This window comes from Sinohyriopsis cumingii, chromosome 12 (genome assembly GCF_028554795.1).
Source record: "Sinohyriopsis cumingii isolate HCF-2022 chromosome 12, ASM2855479v2, whole genome shotgun sequence".
Taxonomy (NCBI): Eukaryota; Metazoa; Mollusca; class Bivalvia; order Unionida; family Unionidae; genus Sinohyriopsis; species Sinohyriopsis cumingii.
The window spans coordinates 23629307-23652565 of record NC_142972.1 but is presented as its reverse complement, the minus strand read 5'-3'; the positions used below and the strand labels follow the sequence as shown (position 1 = coordinate 23652565).

At 35.7% G+C, this 23259-nt stretch overlaps 1 protein-coding gene across 1 annotated transcript in view; it reads right to left on the bottom strand.

The window, feature by feature from the left end:
* The window catches only part of LOC149786104 (neuron navigator 2-like), a 367654-nt gene extending 356405 nt beyond the window's left edge, over positions 1-11249 (bottom strand). The window contains exon 1 of the mRNA XM_089978115.1: positions 11028-11249. Coding sequence (XP_089834241.1) covers positions 11028-11249 — 222 coding nt within the window. The remainder of the gene's footprint in view (positions 1-11027) is intronic.
* Positions 11250-23259: the final 12010 nt, after the last annotated feature.

Genomic DNA, 23259 nt, shown 5'->3' with positions numbered 1-23259 from the left:
GTCTATCTGAACTGCATCATATAACACTATCTTCTTCCAAATCACAAAAATTAACTGTATACCAGTCTATTTGAATTATGTCATATAAACATGTTCTTCTTCCTAGGTCTCAAAATGAACTGATAAAAGCAGCCAAGATTTTTCTGGAATTTGACTGGAACTGTATATCTATGGATGTCAATGAGGCACAAAAGCAGTCAAGAGTTTATGGAAAGTCATTTTGCTGCCAAATTCAAAAGATATTCCCACTTGGAAAGATATTTTGCTGCCAAATTCAAAAGATATTGCCACTTGGAAAGATATTTTGATGCCAAATTCAAAAGATATTGCCACATGGAAAGATATCTTGATGCCAAATTCAAAAGATATTGCCACTTGGAAAGATATTTTGATGCCAAATTCAAAAGTAGGTACATGCAGCAAATATATGGTAACAATAGGAGTGGACTTATCATCCAGCATGTGCTTTCGACCTTGCTGGACTACCACTGGATAAATATAGTGGGACCATCATCAGATAAATATGATACAATGCTAGATAAATATGCTACCTTGGTGATCTATCAGATAAATATGGTATTTTGTGAGAACATCAGCAGATAAACATAGTACTTTGTGAGACCATCGTCAGAAAAATCTATGGGACCATCATCAGATAAATAAGGTACTTTGTGGCACCACCATTAGATAAATATGGTACTTTGTGGGACCATCATCAAATAAATTAGGTCTTTTGTGGGGCCATCATCAGATAAATATGTTACTTTGTGGGACCATCATCAGATAAATATGGTATTTTGTGGGACCATCATCAGATAAATATGGTATATAGTGAGACCATATTCAAATAAATATGGTACCTAGTGGGACCATATTCAGATAAATATGGTGCCTAGTGGGACCATATTCAGATAAATATGGTACCTAGTGGGGCCATCATCAAGTAAATATGGTACCTAGTGGGACCATCATCAAATAAATATGGTACTTTTTCAGATAAATGTGGTGCAGAGTGGGACCATCATCAGATAAATATGGTGCCTTGTGGGACCATCATCAGATAAATAGGGTACCTAGTGAGACCATATTCAGATAAATATGGTACCTAGTGGGACCAAATTCAGATAAATATGGTGCCTAGTGGGACCATCATCAAGTAAATATGGTACCTAGTGGGATCATCATCAGATAAATATGGTGCCTAGTGGGACCATATTCAGATAAATATGGTGCTTAGTGGGACCATATTCAGATAAATATGGAACCTATTGGGACCATCATCAAATAAATATGGTACTTTGTCAGATAAATGTGGTGCCTAGTGGGACCATCATCAGATAAATACGGTGCTGAGTGGGACCATCATCAAAAGAATATTGTACTTTGTGGTGCTGATTATAACACTATCCATAGTAACCATAAAGACAGCACCTTGTAGTGAGACTACCTTGTACTGAATAACACATATAATTCTACTAATGAATAATGACTATATTCACCTTATAAACGAAACTGTGTTGTAATTAAGGGCCTTATAATTAGTGCTTTAATACCAAACTTCTTGATTCCCCAGTTTTTACAAATTTCTGGCAACTATTTATCAAAGAAAGCATTTTCTGATAAGCTCACCATCACTTTTTTTTATAAAAATTGTACCAGGCAGGCACCTCGGTTTATGATTGCGGAATACCAGGCATATACCTTGATTTATGATAGGAGAGTACCAGGCATATAACCTGAGTTTTGTTTAGACAGTAGGCATAGTCCGTGGATTGTGATTGGAGAGTGCCAGGCATGTGCCTTGGGTTATAATCAGAGAGTACCAGGCATGTAGCTTTGATTATAATCAGAGTACCAGGCATGTACATTGGGTTATAATCAGAGATTACCAGGCATGTACCTTGGGTTACAATCAAAGAGTACCAGGCATGTATCTTATGTTTTAATCAGAGTACGAGGCATATACCTTGGGTTACAATCAGAGAGTACCAGGCATGTATCTTATGTTTTAACCAGAGTACCAGGCATATACCTTGGGTTATAATCATAGGGTACCAGGCATGTAGCTTGGGTTATGATCAGAGAGTACCAGGCATGTAGCTTGGGTTATAATCAGAAAGTACCAGGCATGTAGCTTGGGTAATAATCAGACAGTACCAGGCATGTAGCTTGGGTAATAATCAGAAAGTACCAGGCATGTACACTGGGTTATAATCAGAGTACCAGGCATGTAGATTCGGTTATAATCAGAGAGTACCAGGCATGTACCTTTAGTTATGATCAGAGAGTACCAGGCATGTAGCTTGGGTTATAATCAGAGAGTACCAGGCATGTAGCTTGGGTTATGATCAGAGAGTACCAGGCATGTAGCTTGGGTTATAATCAGAAAGTACCAGGCATGTACCTTTGGTTATGATCAGAAAGTACCAGGCATGTAGCTTGGGTTATAATTAGAGAGTGCCAGGCATGTAGCTTGGGTTATCATCAGAGAGTACTATGCATGTACCTTCGATTACAATCAGAGAGTACCAGGCATGTAGCTTGTGTTATAATCAGAGTACCAGGCATATACCTTGGGTTATACTCATAGAGTACCAGGCATGTAGCTTGGGTTATGATCAAAGAGTACCAGGCATGTAGCTTGGGTTATGATCAGAGAGTACCAGGCATGTAGCTTGGGTCATAATCAGAAAGTACCAGGCATGTACACTGTGTTATAATCAGAGTACCAGGCATGTAGCTTGGGTTATAATCAGAGAGTACCATGCATGTACCTTGGATTACAATCAAAGAGTACCAGGCATGTAGCTTGTGTTATAATCAGAGTACCAGGCATATACCTTGGGTTATAATCATAGAGTACCAGGCATGTAGCTTGGGCTATGATCAGAGAGTACCAGGCATGTAGCTTGGGTTATAATCAGAGAGTACCAGGCATGTAGCTTGGGTAATAATCAGACAGTACCAGGCATGTAGCTTGGGTAATAATCAGAAAGTACCAGGCATGCACACTGTGTTATAATCAGAGTACCAGGCATGTAGCTTGGGTTATACTCAGAGAATATCAGGCATGTAGCTTGGGTTATAATCAGAGAGTACCAGGCATGTACCTAGGGTTATGACTGGATATTAACAGGCACATGGCAGGCACATGTGCCTTGTGTTATTACTGGAGATTAACAGGCATGTACATTGGGTTATGATTAGTGAATACCACACATGTTCCTTGGGTCATAATTGAAAAACAAATGTACCAGGTATGTACCCTTGGTTATGATTGAAAAAAGAATGTACCAGGCAAGTACTTTTGAGAAATACTGAAATGAACCTTCAGTCACAGAATTTGATACAAGCCATGAAATCTAACATACAGAATATGAACAACTAATGGAAATTAATTATGTTTATAATAATCACAAGATGGGGGAAGAGTAGTCTCTAGATTTTGAAGAAAGGGTTCACAACATGAGTATATGCTTTAAAAAAGTAAAACTGACAGCCCAGCTGGTGGAGTTTGAGCCTCAATGCCCCCTCCATGCATCCATGGTTGAGAGTTGCCTTCAAGGTATCAAAATTTTCAGTTGTAATACAACAAATCAAAACTTACTTTTGGGGGAAGAATGAACACAAAAACATGAAAGAAAAAGACAACTTGTATACACATTTTAATTTTGTATTGAGATGTATGAAATTATATGTCTACCCTTCTGGGAATAAATATACATGTTATTCCAATTTATTTTCCATCAATCAGGCAGAAGCAACAACAACTTGGTAAACAGTAAACTACCTATTCCAGGTAAAGACAGTAATTCCTTATGTATAGAATGACAGGAGTTATGCAGGCATGAGCCTAAAACTCCCTTGGAAGACAAAACTCATTTTGCAATGCATTTAACACAACTGCTGGATAATTAAGTTAAACGCCAAATACTTTATCCTGCACTTACATGTAGCTCTGCAACACACTTCATTGTGATTGACTGGCAGAAGCTTTTACCTGAAAGTGATGCAATCTGCATACTATATAGGTATCTTATATATCCTAATGCAGGTTTCTAAATTATTCTTACAAAATTTATTTAAAAAGATGAATTCAAACAAAGTCCTTTTCCCAAGTTTACATTCATGTGTATTTATATGAGATAGAAGACATATCTACAACACTATGGTCACCTTTGAACCATTAAGTTGAATAATAAAACTGTATTGGAGTTGAAATATGCATATTTTTAGGATATATATGGTAAAAGTGGAAGGAGCTTATTATCTTTAAACCATCTTTCCAAATGAAAGTGGGTCAGAAACTTTCTATCTGACAACAACATTGAAATATTAGGGATCAGTAATAACAAAGTAATTATTTACTTGTAGTGTGTATTGCCTATACTGGTAGCATATATTACTTGTACTGCATACAGCTTCTTTCTATACATCATAATATTTGGTATGAACTAGTAAATTTGCTGAACACAAGATAAATATTTGGCAAAGAAATTGTTTTGTATTTTTGTTTTGCAAGACCTTTTTCTTCATCCAGATCTTTTGTTTCCTAGATCTTTCAATATTATCAAAGTGTTATGAACACAGATGTTATTGGTAGATTCAAGTAAATATCAACATTATCAAAGTATTACCAACACTAATGGATTGGTAGATTCAAGTAAATATCAACATTATCAAAGTATTACCAACGCTAATGAATTGGCAGATTCAAGTAAATATCAACATTATCAAAGTATTACCAACACTAATGAATTGGCAGATTCAAGTAAATATCAACATTATCAAAGTATTACCAACACTAATGGATTGGTAGATTCAAGTAAATATCAACATTATCAAAGTATTACCAATGCTAATGAATTGGCAGATTCAAGTAAATATCAATATTATCAAAGTATTACCAACACTAATGAATTGGCAGATTCAAGTAAATATCAACATTATCAAAGTATTACCAATGCTAATGAATTGGCAGATTCAAGTAAATATCAACATTATCAAAGTATTACCAATGCTAATGGATTGGCAGATTCAAGTAAATATCAACATTATCAAAGTATTACCAACACTAATGAATTGGTAGATTCAAGTAAATATCAACATTATCAAAGTATTACCAACACTAATGAATTGGCAGATTCAAGTAAATATCAACATTATCAAAGTATTACCAACACTAATGAATTGGCAGATTCAAGTAAATATCAACATTATCAAAGTATTACCAACACTAATGAATTGGTAGATTCAAGTAAATATCAACATTATCAAAGTATTGTGATGTGATTTTGATTTTTAACGTAGCTTTAACAATTTTTCAGTCATATCGCTACAATGTCTGCAATGTGGCAGTTTATAGTGATGTCTAGCACTGGTGCATCATGCCGCAGACATGTAGCATGATGTCCCACCCAGTCACATTATCCTGACACCAGGCCGACCAGTCCTAACACTAACCTCTTAATGCTGAACGCCAAGCGAGGCAGCTGTTAGTACCATTTTTTAAGTCTCTGGTATGACTCGGCCGGGGATCGAACCCACAACCTCCCACATCCAAGGCGGACGCTCTAACCACTAGGCCACCGGAACAGTATATCAAAGTATTTCCAACACTAATGAATTGGCAGATTCGAGTAAATATCAACATTATCAAACCAATGCTAATGGATTGGTAGATTCAAGTAAATATCAACATTATCAAAGTATTACCAACACTAATGAATTGGCAGATTCAAGTAAATATCAACATTATCAAAGTATTACCAACACTAATGAATTGGCAGATTCAAGTAAATATCAACATTATCAAAGTATTACCAATGCTAATGGATTGGTAGATTCAAGTAAATATCAACATTATCAAAGTATTGTGATGTGATTTTGATTTTTAACGTAGCTTTAACAATTTTTCAGTCATATCGCTACAATGTCTGCAATGTGGCAGTTTATAGTGATGTCTAGCACTGGTGCATCATGCCGCAGACATGTAGCATGATGTCCCACCCAGTCACATTATCCTGACACCAGGCCGACCAGTCCTAACACTAACCTCTTAATGCTGAACGCCAAGCGAGGCAGCTGTTAGTACCATTTTTTAAGTCTCTGGTATGACTCGGCCGGGGATCGAACCCACGACCTCCCACATCCAAGGCGGACGCTCTAACCACTAGGCCACCGGAACAGTATATCAAAGTATTTCCAACACTAATGAATTGGCAGATTCGAGTAAATATCAACATTATCAAACCAATGCTAATGGATTGGTAGATTCAAGTAAATATCAACATTATCAAAGTATTACCAACACTAATGAATTGGTAGATTCAAGTAAATATCAACATTATCAAAGTATTACCAATGCTAATGAATTGGCAGATTCAAGTAAATATCAACATTATTAAAGTATTACCAACGCTTATGGATTGGCAGATTCAAGTAAATATCAACATTATCAAAGTATTACCAACACTAATGAATTGGCAGATTCAAGTAAATATCAACATTATCAAAGTATTACCAATGCTAATGGATTGGCAGATTCAAGTAAATATCAACATTATCAAAGTATTACCAACACTAATGAATTGGCAGATTCAAGTAAATATCAACATTATCAAAGTATTACCAATGCTAATGGATTGGCAGATTCAAGTAAATATCAACATTATCAAAGTATTACCAATGCTAATGGATTGGTAGATTCAAGTAAATACCAACATTATCAAAGTATTACCAACACTAATGAATTGGTAGATTCAAGTAAATATCATCATTATCAAAGTATTACCAATGCTAATGGATTGGTAGATTCAAGTAAGTATATTAAACTGGATTCAAGTGATGGCCATATCTTGTGAGACACAGAAAATCATGCTTTGTTTTTATTATCATAATCAAATACCAACATTGGTCAAAACAAATATAGATGTTTCAAGTCTTTTCTTCTCTTGATCTCTTAAAAGTGAATTTTTATGTAGAATAAAAATTAATATTTTGAACAAAAATTGAAACAATTATCTTTGATGAGCAATTTCCATTAAAGTGATTCTGCATTGTTTGAAGTGCTACACAGAAACTGTCAAACTGTATCAAGAGGGTATCATCTCTGTGCATTCAAAGAAACGGTCAAACTGAGTCAAGGGGGGTAGCAACTCTGTACATTCACAGAAACTGTCAAACTGTATCAAGGGGGGTAACAACTCTGTACATTCACAGAAACTGTCAAACTGTATCAAGAGGGTATCATCTCTGTGCATTCAAAGAAATGGTCAAACTGAGTCAAGGGGGGTAGCAACTCTGTACATTCACAGAAACTGTCAAACTGTATCAAGAGGGTATCATCTCTGTGCATTCAAAGAAACGGTCAAACTGAGTCAAGGGGGGTAGCAACTCTGTACATTCACAGAAACTGTCAAACTGTATCAAGGGGGTATCATCTCTGTGCATTCAAAGAAACGGTCAAACTGAGTCAAGGGGGGTAGCAACTCTGTACATTCACAGAAACTGTCAAACTGTATCAAGGGGGGTAACAACTCTGTACATTCATAGAAACTGTCAAACTGTATCAAGGGGGGTAACCACTCTGTGTATTCATTGCCTCATGAGTATTACACATTGAATTATGTCGCTCAACATATGCTGACTGGCCTTTAAGGTTGAATGACCAAAGTGCTAAATATAGAGAGTGCCTAATAATTAGAAACATAAGCTATTCTTAGTGACAGTAGACATCATGCCACAAGCTATAAATAGATGAACTCTGACCTCAAAAACTTCTGTAACCTCACAAAACAAATCTTGCATTTTTCAAATATTGCATTGGTGAATCAGAATGAGTTCATAGATTAGCACTGGTGAATTAGAATGAGTTCATAGATTAGCACTGGTGAATCAGAATGAATTCATAGATTAGCATTGGTGAATCAGAAGGAGTTCATAGATTAGCATTGGTGAATCAGAATGAGTTCATAGATTAGCACTGGTGAATCAGAATGAGTTCATAGATTAGCATTGGTGAATCAGAATGAGTTCATAGATTAGCATTGGTGAATCTGATTGAGTTCAAAGATTATAAATGATATCATCATCTTACATACATCAAAAGCCTGTTCATTTATTTATTCTTTTCATAAAAGCTTTGGCAATTGTCTTGAATTATATAGTGACTTGAATATTTTATTTCAAATGCAGCAGAATGGAATTTGATTGTTCGGATTTTAAATTTAAATTTGAATAGATAAGTAGCTTCAAATGTAATACTGCAGGACTGAGTAAAGGCGAGGTTTATTATCCCATCTGCTTGCTTTGGAAACATATCATCACATATGATTTCCACATCAAAAACAGGAATACAATGTATCTTGGGCTTTTAAGAAGACTCTGTGGCAGAGAGAATTTTGTAGGGCTGTCAGGTTTTTATATAAGTATCGAAAATTTTTGTAGAAAATTGCTGGCCATGCCTACAAGGTGTTTAAATTAACTGTTGCAGAATGAAATCAAGGACTTCAAAGTAACTGTTGCAGAGTGAAACCAAGGACTTCAAACTAACTGTTGTACAGTGAAACCAAGGACTTCAAACTAACTGTTGCAGAGTGAAACCAATGACTTAAAACTAACTGCTGCAGAGTGAAATCAAGGGCTTCAAACTAACTGTTGCAATGTGAAATGAAGAACTTCAAACTAAATATTGCAAAATGAAATCATTTGCAGAGGGTCATATGTTTTGTCTTATTGAACATTTGTAACTGTGTCGAAAATAGTTCATACTTATGTTCTACAGGGTTTGTGTAGATATTTTATCATGTTTATGTTCTACAGGGTGCAGAAATTATACCATGCTGATGTTATCCAATGTCTGTGCAGAAATTATACCATGATGATGTTATCCAATGTCTGTGTAGAAATTATACCATGTTGATGTTATCCTATGTCTGTGTAGAAATTATACCATACTGATGTTATCCAATGTCTGTGCAGAAATTATACCATGCTGATGTTATCCAATGTTTGTGCAGAAATTATACCATGCTGATGTTATCCAACGTCTGTGTAGAAATTATACCATGATGATGTTATCCAATGTCTGTGCAGAAATTATACCATGCTGATGTTATCCAATGTCTGTGTAGAAATTATACCATGCTGATGTTATCCTATGTCTGTCAGCATGCTGTAATCAAGCTGACTGCAGCCACATTTTGCAACTTGAAAGCAACGCATAAATCATCTAGTACAATGCATGCAACATTTTTAAAGGCAAAAAACTAATACTTTTCTAAGCAAACCTCACTTAAAATTTCCTTTCTAAAAAGGGGAAAATGATAAATAAAGTTATTTTTGTTCTTTATTCACAGGTACCACTTATTTGCAGGGGATATATATATATATATATATATATATATATATATATATATATATATATATATATATATATATATATATATATATATATACTTAAAAGGATTTCTATATGTTTTGAAAAGGTGTCCTTAATTGAGGACATCTGCTTAAATAGGTCTTACTTTATTATACATTTATGACATAATGCACAGGTGATAAAATTTAAACAGAAGATGTATTGTAAACTCAAAAAGGAAAGGAAGCAAAGAATGTTTTTATGGCCGAATCATCCACGTTACTGTTGCGCACACTGCACAATGCTTGCTTTGAGCACTGAGCCTGCATATTTTTAATAAAGTGCAATAGATCGGATCCAGTAAACAAAATGACGACATAAATGATGTGTATTCATAAGTGGAACAGTCAAAAGATACACGCTTTAAAACATCTCTGTCAAGTGAATGCAATGTGTGAAACTCGTAATACTGTGTGGACTCTACTGTGTCTCTCAGTCACCAAAACTCATATTACCAATGAGTTGTTGACAGAAATAATGATGGTCCAATTTTGAATGAGTCGATGACGGAAATAATGGTGGTCCAATTTTGAAGGGACTGATGCTCTACTGGGTCAAAAGAATCTCCAGGAATTCAAGATAAGACCATTTCATTCTTTTAGCTTCCAAGCGTTGAAACCGTCTCTGATATTCTTTGGCAAAATATTAGGATTTTCAAATTAGCTGCTGTGGTGGACATTTCGGATGTCATATTGACTGAGTTTGCATTTAGGATAAAGTAGACATCATTAGACATGTCTATGTGAAAACCCTATATCATAATGATCATCCATTCTGGGGTCAACAAGATTTTTAAGACAGAAATCAGTGCAGACATATTAAATGTATGACTGGAACCATTTTCATTTAGGACCAACTATGTATCATAAGACATCTATTGGTGAAAAACCATGTTGATATAGCCATCCATTTGGAAAGGAGTGGAGATAACAATATTTTCAAAATATGACTTTCCATTCAAGAGTAGAAATACAAATGTTTTTAAGATGACTCCTGTGGCAGCCATAACGGATATGAGATTGTCACCAGTCTCATTCAAGATCATTTGGACATCATAATGTCATCTTGTGAAAACCTAGTCCTACATGTAAGACCTGATGCTGATATTTATGTTTTGGGTGTACAAAATCAACATGTGCTATGTTTTACATGTAGGACTAGTGAAAACCCAACATCGATATCACTTTCTGTTCAAACAGAGTTGTGATGACAAGAGTTTTAAGATGGCTGCCATGGTGGCCTTATTGGATGTCAGAATGGCATCATTTTCAATGAGAACTTTAAGATATCATAGAAGTCTTTTAGTGTGAACCAGATGCTGATATAACCATCCACTGAGGAGGAGTAGTGATAACAAGATTTTCAAGATGACTTCCATCAGATCAGTACCATTTTCATTTAGGACCAACTAAACATCATGAAAATTATTTTAGTGAAAACCAAATGTTGATATTAGCATCGATGCAGAAGGAGTACCGATAGATTGGATTTCTGAGCAGCACCATTTTCATTCAAGACTATCTAGACCATGAGATGAATGTGTGTGAAAAGTTTCAAGGCATTCCTCCAAGTAGTTTAGGAGTAGTGATAGCAAACTTATGCTAACAAAGCAGAGATGCAAAAGTGACAATCCCATAAACTCTTCTGGAGCTAATCCCATAAACTCTTCTGGCGCTAATCCCATAAACTCCTCTGGTGCTAATCCCATAAACTCCTCTGGTGCTAATCCCATAAACTCCTCTAGTGCTAATCCCATAAACTCCTCTGGTGCTAATCCCGTCAACTCTTCTGGCGCTAATCCCATAAACTTCTCTGGTGCTAATCCCATAAACTCCTCTGTTGCATGACTAATAGAGCTAATACTTGGTTAACTTCAGTGCAAACATACTAATTTAAATAGTTCTTTCTCATTATGCAATATAAATGAAATACTTTTTACCATTTTCATGCATAGATCTTAATTTATCTAAAATGAACATTTACAGTCTCAGTAATGGCAGCAAAATTAATAATAACAGTATGATTATGTCAGTTAATGCCTGCAATCTGATCTGTAAAAAAGTTGAAACCTAGAATTATCAGTTTCATATAAAATATTCAAAGAACTTTTAATTTAGACTGGAAAACAAAGAAACAAGTAAATATCCTATGATGTTATTAATTACCAAGATCAGGTACATCCCCACTCCCTACAGTATCAATAAAAATTAAAAGAATACAGTGCACACCTACTGAATCTTTCTGTAATACCTTAATTACTGATTGCCCAAATCAGTTTCACCCCCACCCCCACAAAAGTGTGAATAAGAATTATAAGAACACAGTGCACACCTGAAAACTACACTGAAAACTACACTAAATCCTAGTGTAATACCATCTGCTTACCCAGATCAGTTTTACCCTCTCCTAACATGTCATTAACAATTTTAAAAATATAGCACACACATAAAAACCACCTCAAATCCTACTGCAATACCAAAAGTTTCTGATTATCCAATTCAGCTTCACCCCAATCCCATGCACACACATACACCACTTAGAATTACAATAACACATTGTACATTTACAAAAAAAACTAAATTTTTATGTCCTTAGGTGTCAATTCCAAACTAATTAAGAGTAATTGCATGAAATTGCACATGCACACACATGCTTGTTGGATAAGCATGAAATTGAATATGCACACACATCCTTGTTGGATAAGCATGAAATTGAATATGCACATACATGCTTGTTGGATAAGCATGAAATTGAATATGCACACACATCCTTGTTGGATAAGCATGAAATTGAATACACACATACATGCTTGTTGGATAAGCATGAAATTGAATATGCACACACATCCTTGTTGGATAAGCATGAAATTGAATACACTCATACATGCTTGTTGGATAAGCATGAAATTGAATACGCACACACATGCTTGTTGGATAAGCATGAAATTGAATATGCACACACATGCTTGTTGGATAAGCATGAAATTGAATACGCACACACATCCTTGTTGGATAAGCATGAAATTGAATACACACATACATGCTTGTTGGATAAGCATGAAATTGAATACGCACACACATCCTTGTTGGATAAGCATGAAATTGCACATGCACACACATCCTTGTTGGATAAGCATGAAATTGAATATGCACATACATGCTTGTTGGATAAGCATGAAATTGAATATGCACACACATCCTTGTTGGATAAGCATGAAATTGAATACACACATACATGCTTGTTGGATAAGCATGAAATTGAATATGCACACACATCCTTGTTGGATAAGCATGAAATTGAATACACACATACATGCTTGTTGGATAAGCATGAAATTGAATACGCACACACATGCTTGTTGGATAAGCATGAAATTGAATACGCACACACATGCTTGTTGGATAAGCATGAAATTGCACATGCACACACATGCTTGTTGGATAAGCATGAAATTGAATATGCACATACATGCTTGTTGGATAAGCATGAAATTGAATATGCACATACATGCTTGTTGGATAAGCATGAAATTGAATATGCACACACATGCTTGTTGGATAAGCATGAAATTGAATATGCACATACATGCTTGTTGGATAAGCATGAAATTGAATATGCACATACATGCTTGTTGGATAAGCATGAAATTGAATACGCACACACATCCTTGTTGGATAAGCATGAAATTGAATACACACATACATGCTTGTTGGATAAGCATGAAATTGAATATGCACACACATCCTTGTTGGATAAGCATGAAATTGCACATGCACACACATCCTTGTTGGATAAGCATGAAATTGAATATGCACATACATGCTTGTTGGATAAGCATGAAATTGAATATGCACATACATGCTTGTTGGATAAGCATGAAATTGAATATGCACATACATGCTTGTTGGATAAGCATGAAATTGAATATGCACACACATGCTTGTTGGATAAGCATGAAATTGCACATGCACACACATGCTTGTTGGATAAGCATGAAATTGAATATGCACACACATGCTTGTTGGATAAGCATGAAATTGAATACGCACACACATCCTTGTTGGATAAGCATGAAATTGCACATGCACACACATCCTTGTTGGATAAGCAGAGTTATAAAATCTTTAATCTTTGATAAACATAACAAAATGAAATGCAGGGTATAAATGTTACCTGATACATCAGTAGAAGAGACATCCTGTGAACATCAGTAGCTTTACAACATACAGATATTTGAGTGTACTGAATAAAGAATTTTACAGCTTCAAACTGTCATTGCATGTAGTCCAACTTGGGGTGGGATATATTTTGTCCATAGGTTCATCTTCAGGGACAAGTGTAAATTGTTTCCATTTTTGTCCAATCTTCCAAAAATGTCCTAACATAAATCATGCACTGCACAAAGAGAATTGAAGTCTTCTTTGCTATTACAATATTCTGACTTCAAATTAGTATCTTTGATGTTACAAAGTATTGTGTGCTTAAAACTGCATGCTGACAGATTCTGCAATGATTTGTTTTTCACTGACATCAATAACTAACATTTTTGCAAATGACTCTGACCTGAGATACAATCCTTCACTGTTGCCACATGGAGTGGAAAACAATTTCCAAACAAAAAAGGCTTTGATGTTTGTTACAATCTATACATTTCACTCAATGCAAGCTCTATGCACAGTTAGCACAAGGTAACTAGTGTCAAAGATCAAATCCCCAGTCACCTCCTATTCCTGAATCAAATCAGACTTCTTTGAAGATTATGTGTTACTCTGTCATTGAATGTCAATCACATTTATCCATCAATAACCACATTTCTCCACATCTAAGCATTACAAATACTGTTTTATTGTCCAAATCCTATTTTTTGCTGGGGTCCACATTTGATGTCAATTTTTAAACCAGATACTTGTTTAGAAATCTACATCAGGCCAATCCCTACTTTCATGCACTAAATGACATCTAAGCTGTGAAAAATTAATGCTTTGAGATTAAAAATATGCAAATGTGATCCTAGGCATCATATTGAACATGTTCTTATTTATATTAGAAGTAACATGTCCATCTATCCTTGCTGTTACTTTTATTTTAAAGCAACATATGTTACCAAATCTTGGCAAAGTAAGTTTAGATGTTTAATCAATATAACATAGCATGGCAGAACAATTCAGCAACTTAAGGTAGCATGTCACAAGAATTCAGCAATTTAAGGTAGGATGTCACAAGTATTCATTGCAATGAATTAAGTGCTGGTCATGATTACATTCTCTGCCAAAAAGGTCTCTTCTTAAAAATACATTATCCTAAACCATACAAAATTCCCTATTTGTTTTGGATTTAACCTGGTATGACTCATGGCTATAAACAATTGACCATCCTTTCTGCTCCTAACTGACAAGTCTAATTTACAATATCTCCACCTTCAAGCATTAAAAGTATCATCAATCAACAATGAATGGCAATTTATCAAGTTTTGGTACTTCTTTGTACTGATTTCTGAAGAAACTAGAGCTACCAGCATTGGGTGCATCACAAATGTAGACTCAGTGCAATTGGGTTTCACTACCATTGGGTACAAAACAAAGAGCTATTCATTTTGCTATATAGTACTGGGTACATCATAAATGGCAACCCTCAAAAACATGATGTGGAATACCAGTAGTATTGGGTACATTTACAAAGGAGAACCCTCAAAAACACTATGTGGAATGCTTGAAATCCAACTCTTTTAAGGATTCATCAATACAGGCTACATTCCATGTCAAAACATTAAACTGATCAACAAAAGCTACAACTCTGTCCAAAATTGTATAAATGAGATAAAACCCATGTAAGGTACATTCCTGTCAAGACAATGCACTTACCAAAGTCCATCAGAATTCGTTGAATGGCTCACTGCAAGCAACATTCCAAATTTCCATGTAAAGACAAGAATTTGTTTGACAAGGGACATGACTTTTTCCAAAATGAAGTAGATACAACTTAACCCATAAAATTCTGAGACAATGTTTATGCCAAATTGCATGAGAATAATTTGTGTGAAGATTTTTAAACTATACATTCCAGCAACATCCCATGTGGCAATGCAAAGTTAATTGTCTTGGGTCATAACTCTATCCAAAATGGAATTGATAAGTTAAAACTCATAAATGTAAATTTAGGTCTATGAAACAATGCTCATACCAAACTGCATCATAATGCTTTGAATGGTTCTTTTGCTATGCCAATTACAAACAACATTCCACGTGGAGAGGGATGCTTATTGTCAAGGGCCATAACTCTTCCAAAATACATCTTTGTAGCATTGTACACTCCAAAATGCATCTGAATATACTGCATTGTTGCTTGTTATAAGAATCTTCTGTAGTAGAGATTTGAAATAACTCAAAAAGGGCAATAACTCCATCAAAAAATGAACCTGAACGGAACCTTTAATGGGCACGTCTACATGTAATATGTAACATGCCTACTAAATGGCATCCAATTACATGTATATGTAACAGGCCTACCAAACAGCATCCAATTATATGTACCTGCCTACCAAATGGCATCCAATTATATGTAACATGTATACTAAATGGCATCCAATCATTTGTAAGATGCCTACCAAATGGCAACCAATTATATGTAACATGTATACTAAATGGCATCCAAGCATTTGTAAGATGCCTACCAAATGGCATCCAATTATATGTAACATGTATACTAAATGGCATCCAAGCATTTGTAAGATGCCTACCAAATGGCATCCAATTATATGTAACATGTATACTAAATGGCATTCAATCATTTGTAAGATGCCTACCAAATGGCAACCAATTATATGTAACATGTATACTAAATGGCATCCAAGCATTTGTAAGATGCCTACCAAATGGCATCCAATTATATGTAACATGTATACTAAATGGCATCCAAGCATTTGTAAGATGCCTACCAAATGGCATCCAATTATATGTAACATGCATACTAAATGGCATTCAATCATTTGTAAGATGCCTACCAAATGGCATCCAATTATTTGCATGATGCCTACCAAATTGCATCCAATTATATGTAACATGCCTACCAAATGGCATCCAATTATTAGTAAGATACCTACCAAATGGCATCCAATTATATTTAACATGTATACTAAATGGGATCTAATCATTTGTAAGATGCCTACCAAGTGGCATCCAACCATCTGTAAGATGACTACCAAACAGCATCCAATTATTTGTAAGATGCCTACCAAATGGCATCCAGTTGTAAATAACATGCCTAATAAATGGCATCCAATTATATGAAACATGCCTCCCAAATGGCATCCAATTATATGTAACATGCCTACCAAATGGCATCCAATTATATGTAACATGCCTACCAAATGGCATCTAATTATTGTAAGATGCCTATCAAATGGCATCTAATTATTGTAAGAGTTGCAGAGATTTGGTGGTTATAAGAAGTGATTAGACAGATGGACATGTGCAAAACCTATAAGAGGCCCCGAGTGGTCTAAAGCGCTCTCCGTTATGGATCACTGCCATCTCACCTCTGTCTGCATGGGTTTGAGTCTAGGATTCAGCCAATGTGGGTATGTGAGAAAGCTTGCCAGTAGCTTCTCATGGGTCGGTGGTTCTTCCCAGGGTTTTCCCGGGTTCTTCCTCCACCATTAATACTGGCCGCCATGCATAGCCTATCATGTGCTGAAAAATGGGGTTAAACCCCACAAAAGCAGTACAACAGCAAAACCTATAAACTATTGCATTTCCTCAGGTTCCAGTAGTGGATACTGAAGCAAATCATGTTACTTGAGTAACTATGGTAATCATTGAAAAATCCATAACTTCCCCATGACAAGTGTTAATTCTGGGGAGACAGGCAGCAGCCTCATGAAAAGAATACCCTGATATGATCACTTTCAGGTCATTCTTAATACATACAGTCTGGCCAGTGTAATGGACAAGGTACAGGCCAAAAGCCCAAAAGGAACATGTAACCCTGGATGTATTTAACATTCATTTCTCACTAACAGATTGTCCATTAGTGTTTCCTAATGGAACATATTTCTCTAGATGTGTACTCACACTTACACATGGTCCTTTTCATTACAAATTGTCCAAGGCCATCCTAGTGGAACACATTTCCCTAGATGTGAACTCACACTTACACATGGTCCTTTTCATTACAAATGGTCCAAGCCATCCTAGTGGAACATGTTTTCCCTGATGTGTGTAATACCCTTTACATACTTGCAGATAGTCCAATGACATCCTAGTGGAACATGTTTACCTACATGTAACTAACACTCTTTTCACTGACAGATGTTCCAAGGTCATCCTTGTGGAACATGTTTCCCTACATACATGTATAACTATCACTCTTTTCACTGACAGATGTTCCAATGTCATCCTAGTGGAACAAGTTTCCCTACATATAACTAACACTCTTTTCACTGACAGATGTTCCAAGACCATTCTAAATTGGCTCCTTAAATTAGGTCACTTCAAGGATGGCTCTGGGCTAGAATCAATTTAAGTTTGTTGCTCCTGGGCTGATAAAACCCACATAAACTTTCAATCTGATGAGACCTAAATATCATATGCACCCTCATAAACAAGTTTTAAAAATAACAAAAAGTACCATGTTATTTAACTCTTCTACTTACTGGCCCAACAAAATCGTAATCTTTCCACACAAGGAACCACTAATGTAAAAAGGACATAAGATACTTACAGACAACACCATACTTAAAATCAGAATGGAATAAAGGGTTATAATTTGGAGGTGGTTATTTTACGAGGACATGTTTTATCTTTGACAAAGATAATGGAAATGACTAAACATGATTGCTGTTGGAAAGTGGTCTTATTCATGAGCTGGTTGCAAGTGGTGGTTTTACTGTAGTCACTAACATGATCCTTACAGACTTAATGACAGAACCCATTTCCTTGGCAGAACTCACACTTCTTTGTTTCCATAAAAGATAGTCTTCATATGAATAATAAAAATTGTTCTTCCTAATTTCAGTATCTGGCATTTATTTAACAAGAGTCAAAGAGCCGCAGTAGATCAGTTGGTAATGTGTCTGCCACCTACTCCAAGGATCATGGGTTTGATACCTGCCCAGGCCAGCCAGCCAGTGTCCTTGCAAAAGGCACTTAACTCCCATTTCATTGACATAATATACCCAAGAATGTGTTAAAACCACTTTGTTTCAATGGCAACATGAAGAATATTTAATGCTGAAAATTCAAAGTGTTAAAAGGCACCCAGTGTAACTTGATTGTCAGCTAACCAAGTTTTATTGAAGTATCTTGAATGCTGCAAGATAAGCAATGACAGTAGAGATAAAAAATAGATTTCCTTGAAAATATGAAACAATATTTAGTTCTTAAACAATCACAAAATTTCTAAGAGTGCTTTGCATTACATATATCTGAAAAGAATTCATCTGTCAAATCCCTGCTGTTGCTAATGTAAAATAGTGTAAAATGGGCACCATGATGGAATCATCATTTTGTCAATAAAAGACATAATGGTAACTAAGAGAACATGTGCACTGTTATGAAGGTTTCAACTTTGCACAACATTTTTCTTCTATATATCAATTAATTCACCACAAAATAATGTACAGTATATACTTACTTACAAGTCCAACTGCAACTGCATGGACCCAGATCTGCTGTTGCCTAATGTGCCAGAAGATCTTGGTCTATGTTGTTGGTTAGGAGTAATCAGTAGAACAAACAACATAGACCCTGGCCTGCCAGAATGTTATGCAACAGTAGATCAGAGACTATGGTGCTTGTCATTGGACTTGATTTGTATGCAAGTATATATGGTACTATTTTGTTCTGTGAAGCACTGCGAGAAAAAATTAAAACAATCTTTAAGGGGTCAATTTGTCACATTTTGCTAAAAAGCAAAGTATAATTTTTTGTTATGCATTGATTTCAAACAAATCTGCTGATTTGACAGCTTTTACAATGCTTTGCATTGCATGTTCTTGCAATCAGTCATTCATTCGGTTTGTCTATACTTTGTTTGTCTGATGATGGTCTATGCTTTAATCCCATTCCCTTTTTAAGAAATTTTGGCAAATATTTTACAAGTGTAAGCATAGATTGTTAATAATCCCACTTTTTTTTTATAAGACTCGCTGAACAAGGAACAAATCTCAGTCACACAACACTGGATAAAGTTCGAATTAAAGATGGTTAACAGCCTAATTGCAGAGCACTTAAGCTCAAAAAAATACTTACTCTCCTAAATCCATTGCCCTCTATATCTATAATCTGATATAAGTATTTTCTTAATTTTAAATCACTCTCATACAATGACACTGCAATAAGAGTTTTAGCTAGGGGCTTATTGTATTATTCATATCTATCCACTCATCACCTTGCTGCTAGGTTAAGAAGGAATTCAGGTCATTTCAAGCACTATAGTGGCACATCCTTGTCCCATGATTTTTTTAAAAATCTGCATCAGAATACTGAGAATGTAGTGGTTAATCAAAAGTTCAGGTCAGAACATCATGTTGTATGCTTGATTTGAATTGGAGTGCCTTATCCAGAGTGAAACCAGGAGGGGGTGGGGCTTATTGTATACCTTGATCCTGAAAATGATTTTGATCTATGTAAGGAAATGAGACTCCACACTAATACCATAGTAGTCAATATGCATGGTGTGGTAACTGTACAAGTTCTGGACACATGGAACAAATTAACACCTACTAATTTTCCACAAGTGATGTGATGCTAAGTCACATGGCTCAAGTTCTAACAGCAGATGATGAAGGAGAAAGCTGGGAAGTGTATAATTCACTTTCTGATCACAAGACCTGAAGTCTGCATAGACAGTGAACTGCTCAAAACATAACTTTAACATGAGAGGGTCAATAGCCATCCATCCCTGTATGGGCCATGGGGTTATGAAGTAAATGTTCAGCACTTATTTTTATAATGCTGCCCCTCCCTAGTGTTTGAGTAATCTGTGTATGGGTCTGGATGCATAAGTCATTTCATTACAGTTTCTTGTAGAGCATTTTGCATCAAACTAACTACAGTACTTACACAATTCATTTCATATTTGAAATATAACATTATCACAAACTTCCTTTATCTAAGTATCACTTCTCTCCCTGGAGTCTGCCACTGGAGGGGCCATGGGGTCAAGAATTTTAATGAGGACACATTTTGCAGTCTTTTCATCACCTACTTTTTCCATAGCCCTTTACTCAATACATTTGGAACAAAATAGCTAAGCCATAAATCAAGACACTTCATCTTTAGAACAAAGTTCAGATGTTACAGTCTATCCCAATCCTGCTTCTGGAGTCAAGCCATTGGGTCAAGACAAACATATAGAATGCTTATTTGTTTGAAGTGTTGGTCATTAACTAAGTTTCACCAGTTCTTTACCCTATTAACAGTTACACCTTGTTTAAACTGTCAGGGGGACACTTGTTCCCCATATAATAATCAAAATATGGTTATGGGGACACTATCAGTTGGGCTGGGGAAAATGTCCCCTGGGCTTGTTTTAGGTGCAACAATGATTTACAGTTCAACTGGAATTTTAACAGCATCATATATTCCTTATGTCTTTGTAGCAGTCATGCCCTTGCATCATGACCCAAGCTGAGGCTTATGGCTTATGGCATCATGCCATAGGCTGATATCTAAAAGGCCAGTCTTCAGGGTGGGGTAATACCCAATGTGACAACATGATTTTTTTTCAGGACTCCAAATTTAGCCTTGATGAATTGATAAAACTGATGACAAAGTACTGGGTAAGGGAATATAGTATACAATGCAAAAACCATTTCCATGATGGTCTGGTACAGCTTTAGTCATGTCAAATTCTGAGCCCACCATTGCAGACAGAGGCAGACCATACCAAAAGAACCTTGGCCACAATGTCTCTGAAAACATGACCTACTGGCAATGTGCTGAAACACTAATGCTGAAGAGAGTGGAACTTATTCCAGCCAGGCATGTTGTCCTGGAATAGTTCATATCAAGGAGGGCAAACCAGATCTTAAACCCATAAATTCTGTATATTTTTCATTGCCTCATCTATCTCATCAACTTGTTTCAAGGGTAAACTAAATTCACTGTCTGGTTTTCAGTTTGGCACTTGAACCATATATACTCCTTTATAAGACAAGTCCACTTGCTAATTGCACAGACCCAGATCTGTGCAGTTTGTAAGGAGTAATCAGTAGAAAAATCAACATAGACCCTGATCTGCAGGTGCATAATGCTATGGAATATCAGGATCTTTGTCATTTGCAGTTTGACTCGACTTATAAGCAAGTATATATGGTACCTATTATGTGGCAAAATGCCATTGATAAATTGTGTTTGACAGGAATTGTTCTTCCACATGAAATGTAGGATACTTTCATTACAGAGCTTGATTTTATTGGGGTTTCTTTTGGTGGGAGATACCTTATCTACCGTAAATTATTTATCCTTTAGTTGACATAACATAATGCCAGACTGGTATCTAAATCTTCAGGTGCATAGCCATTAGTACAATTTAACATCACATAAAATTTATGTAAACTTGAGCTTGTTAAAATATCAAATATCTAAAACCAGTCAACATGGCAGAAAATAGCTCACAATTTACAGTTTCACATAAATGTGAATGCAATCAGGTACAATGAAATCATTCAGGTATCTTTGGAGATAATTCAACAAGGTAATTATAGTTATACATTGTACAAAAAGTTGCACATTACACAGCCTGGCTGTATACAATGTAAGTTTAGTAAATACAGCCTCACAGCATAGTATTATGATGTCAAAAACAGCTTGCTTATACAGCAAAAAACTGTTTATAAAAAGACACTTAAGGAGACAAATTTCTTCTTTCTGGGCAGATTTCTTTGATATGTTCGTAAAATATTCGAGTGAAATTAAAAAAACTTGATGGTCTAGTATTCTTTATTTGGAGATATCTGCTAAGCAGGTTGTACTGTCCTATTACCTCTCACTTTGGAACCTGCATAAGCAGGCTTTATGGTGCTATTACCTCTCACTCTAGAATCTGTCCCTAAAGCAGGTTTTACTGTCCTATTACCTCTCATTCTGGAATCTGTATGTAATGCAGGCATTACTGTCCTATTATCTCTCACTCTGGAATCTGTCTGCAAAGCAGGTTTTACTGTCATTTTACCTCTCACTCTGGAATCTGTCTAAGCAGGTTTTACTGTGCTATTACTGCTTATTCTTGAATCTGTAAAAGCAGGTTTTAATGTCCTATTACCTCTCACTCTGGAATCTGCAGAAGCAGGCTTCATTGTCCTATTACCTTTCACTCTTGAATCTGCCTGTAAAAGCAGACTTTACTGTGCTATTACCTCTCACTTTTGAATCTGTCTGCAAAAGCAGGCTTTACTGTCCTATTACCTCTCACTCTGGAATCTCTGCAAAAGCTGGTTTGCTTGTGCTATTTAGCTCCCAATGTGGAATCAAGTATTTTCATTTATTTACAAAATAACACTTCGCAACTTCCAGAATTTATGCAGTCCAAATATAGTCTTCCAGTAATATCTGAGTTTTCCCTTCTCTAAATCAAATTTCAAACTTGAAATCCCATCTCTAATCTTTTGTCAATGTAACAGAGATAATTTTGAAGAAAATTGTTATTGCAACATGAATAAATCTTGTCATGGTCAGTGTGACATGTAACAACTAACTTTGGTGTTATGGGCTAAGCCCACATAAATTTGCTAGGCTGCAATGGTTTAATCTTCCTTGTTTGGAGGCATGATTGATTTTTAATTAGGACTCACTGGGATAACGGTCAGACAGATAAAAAGGCAACGTTAACTTGTGCTT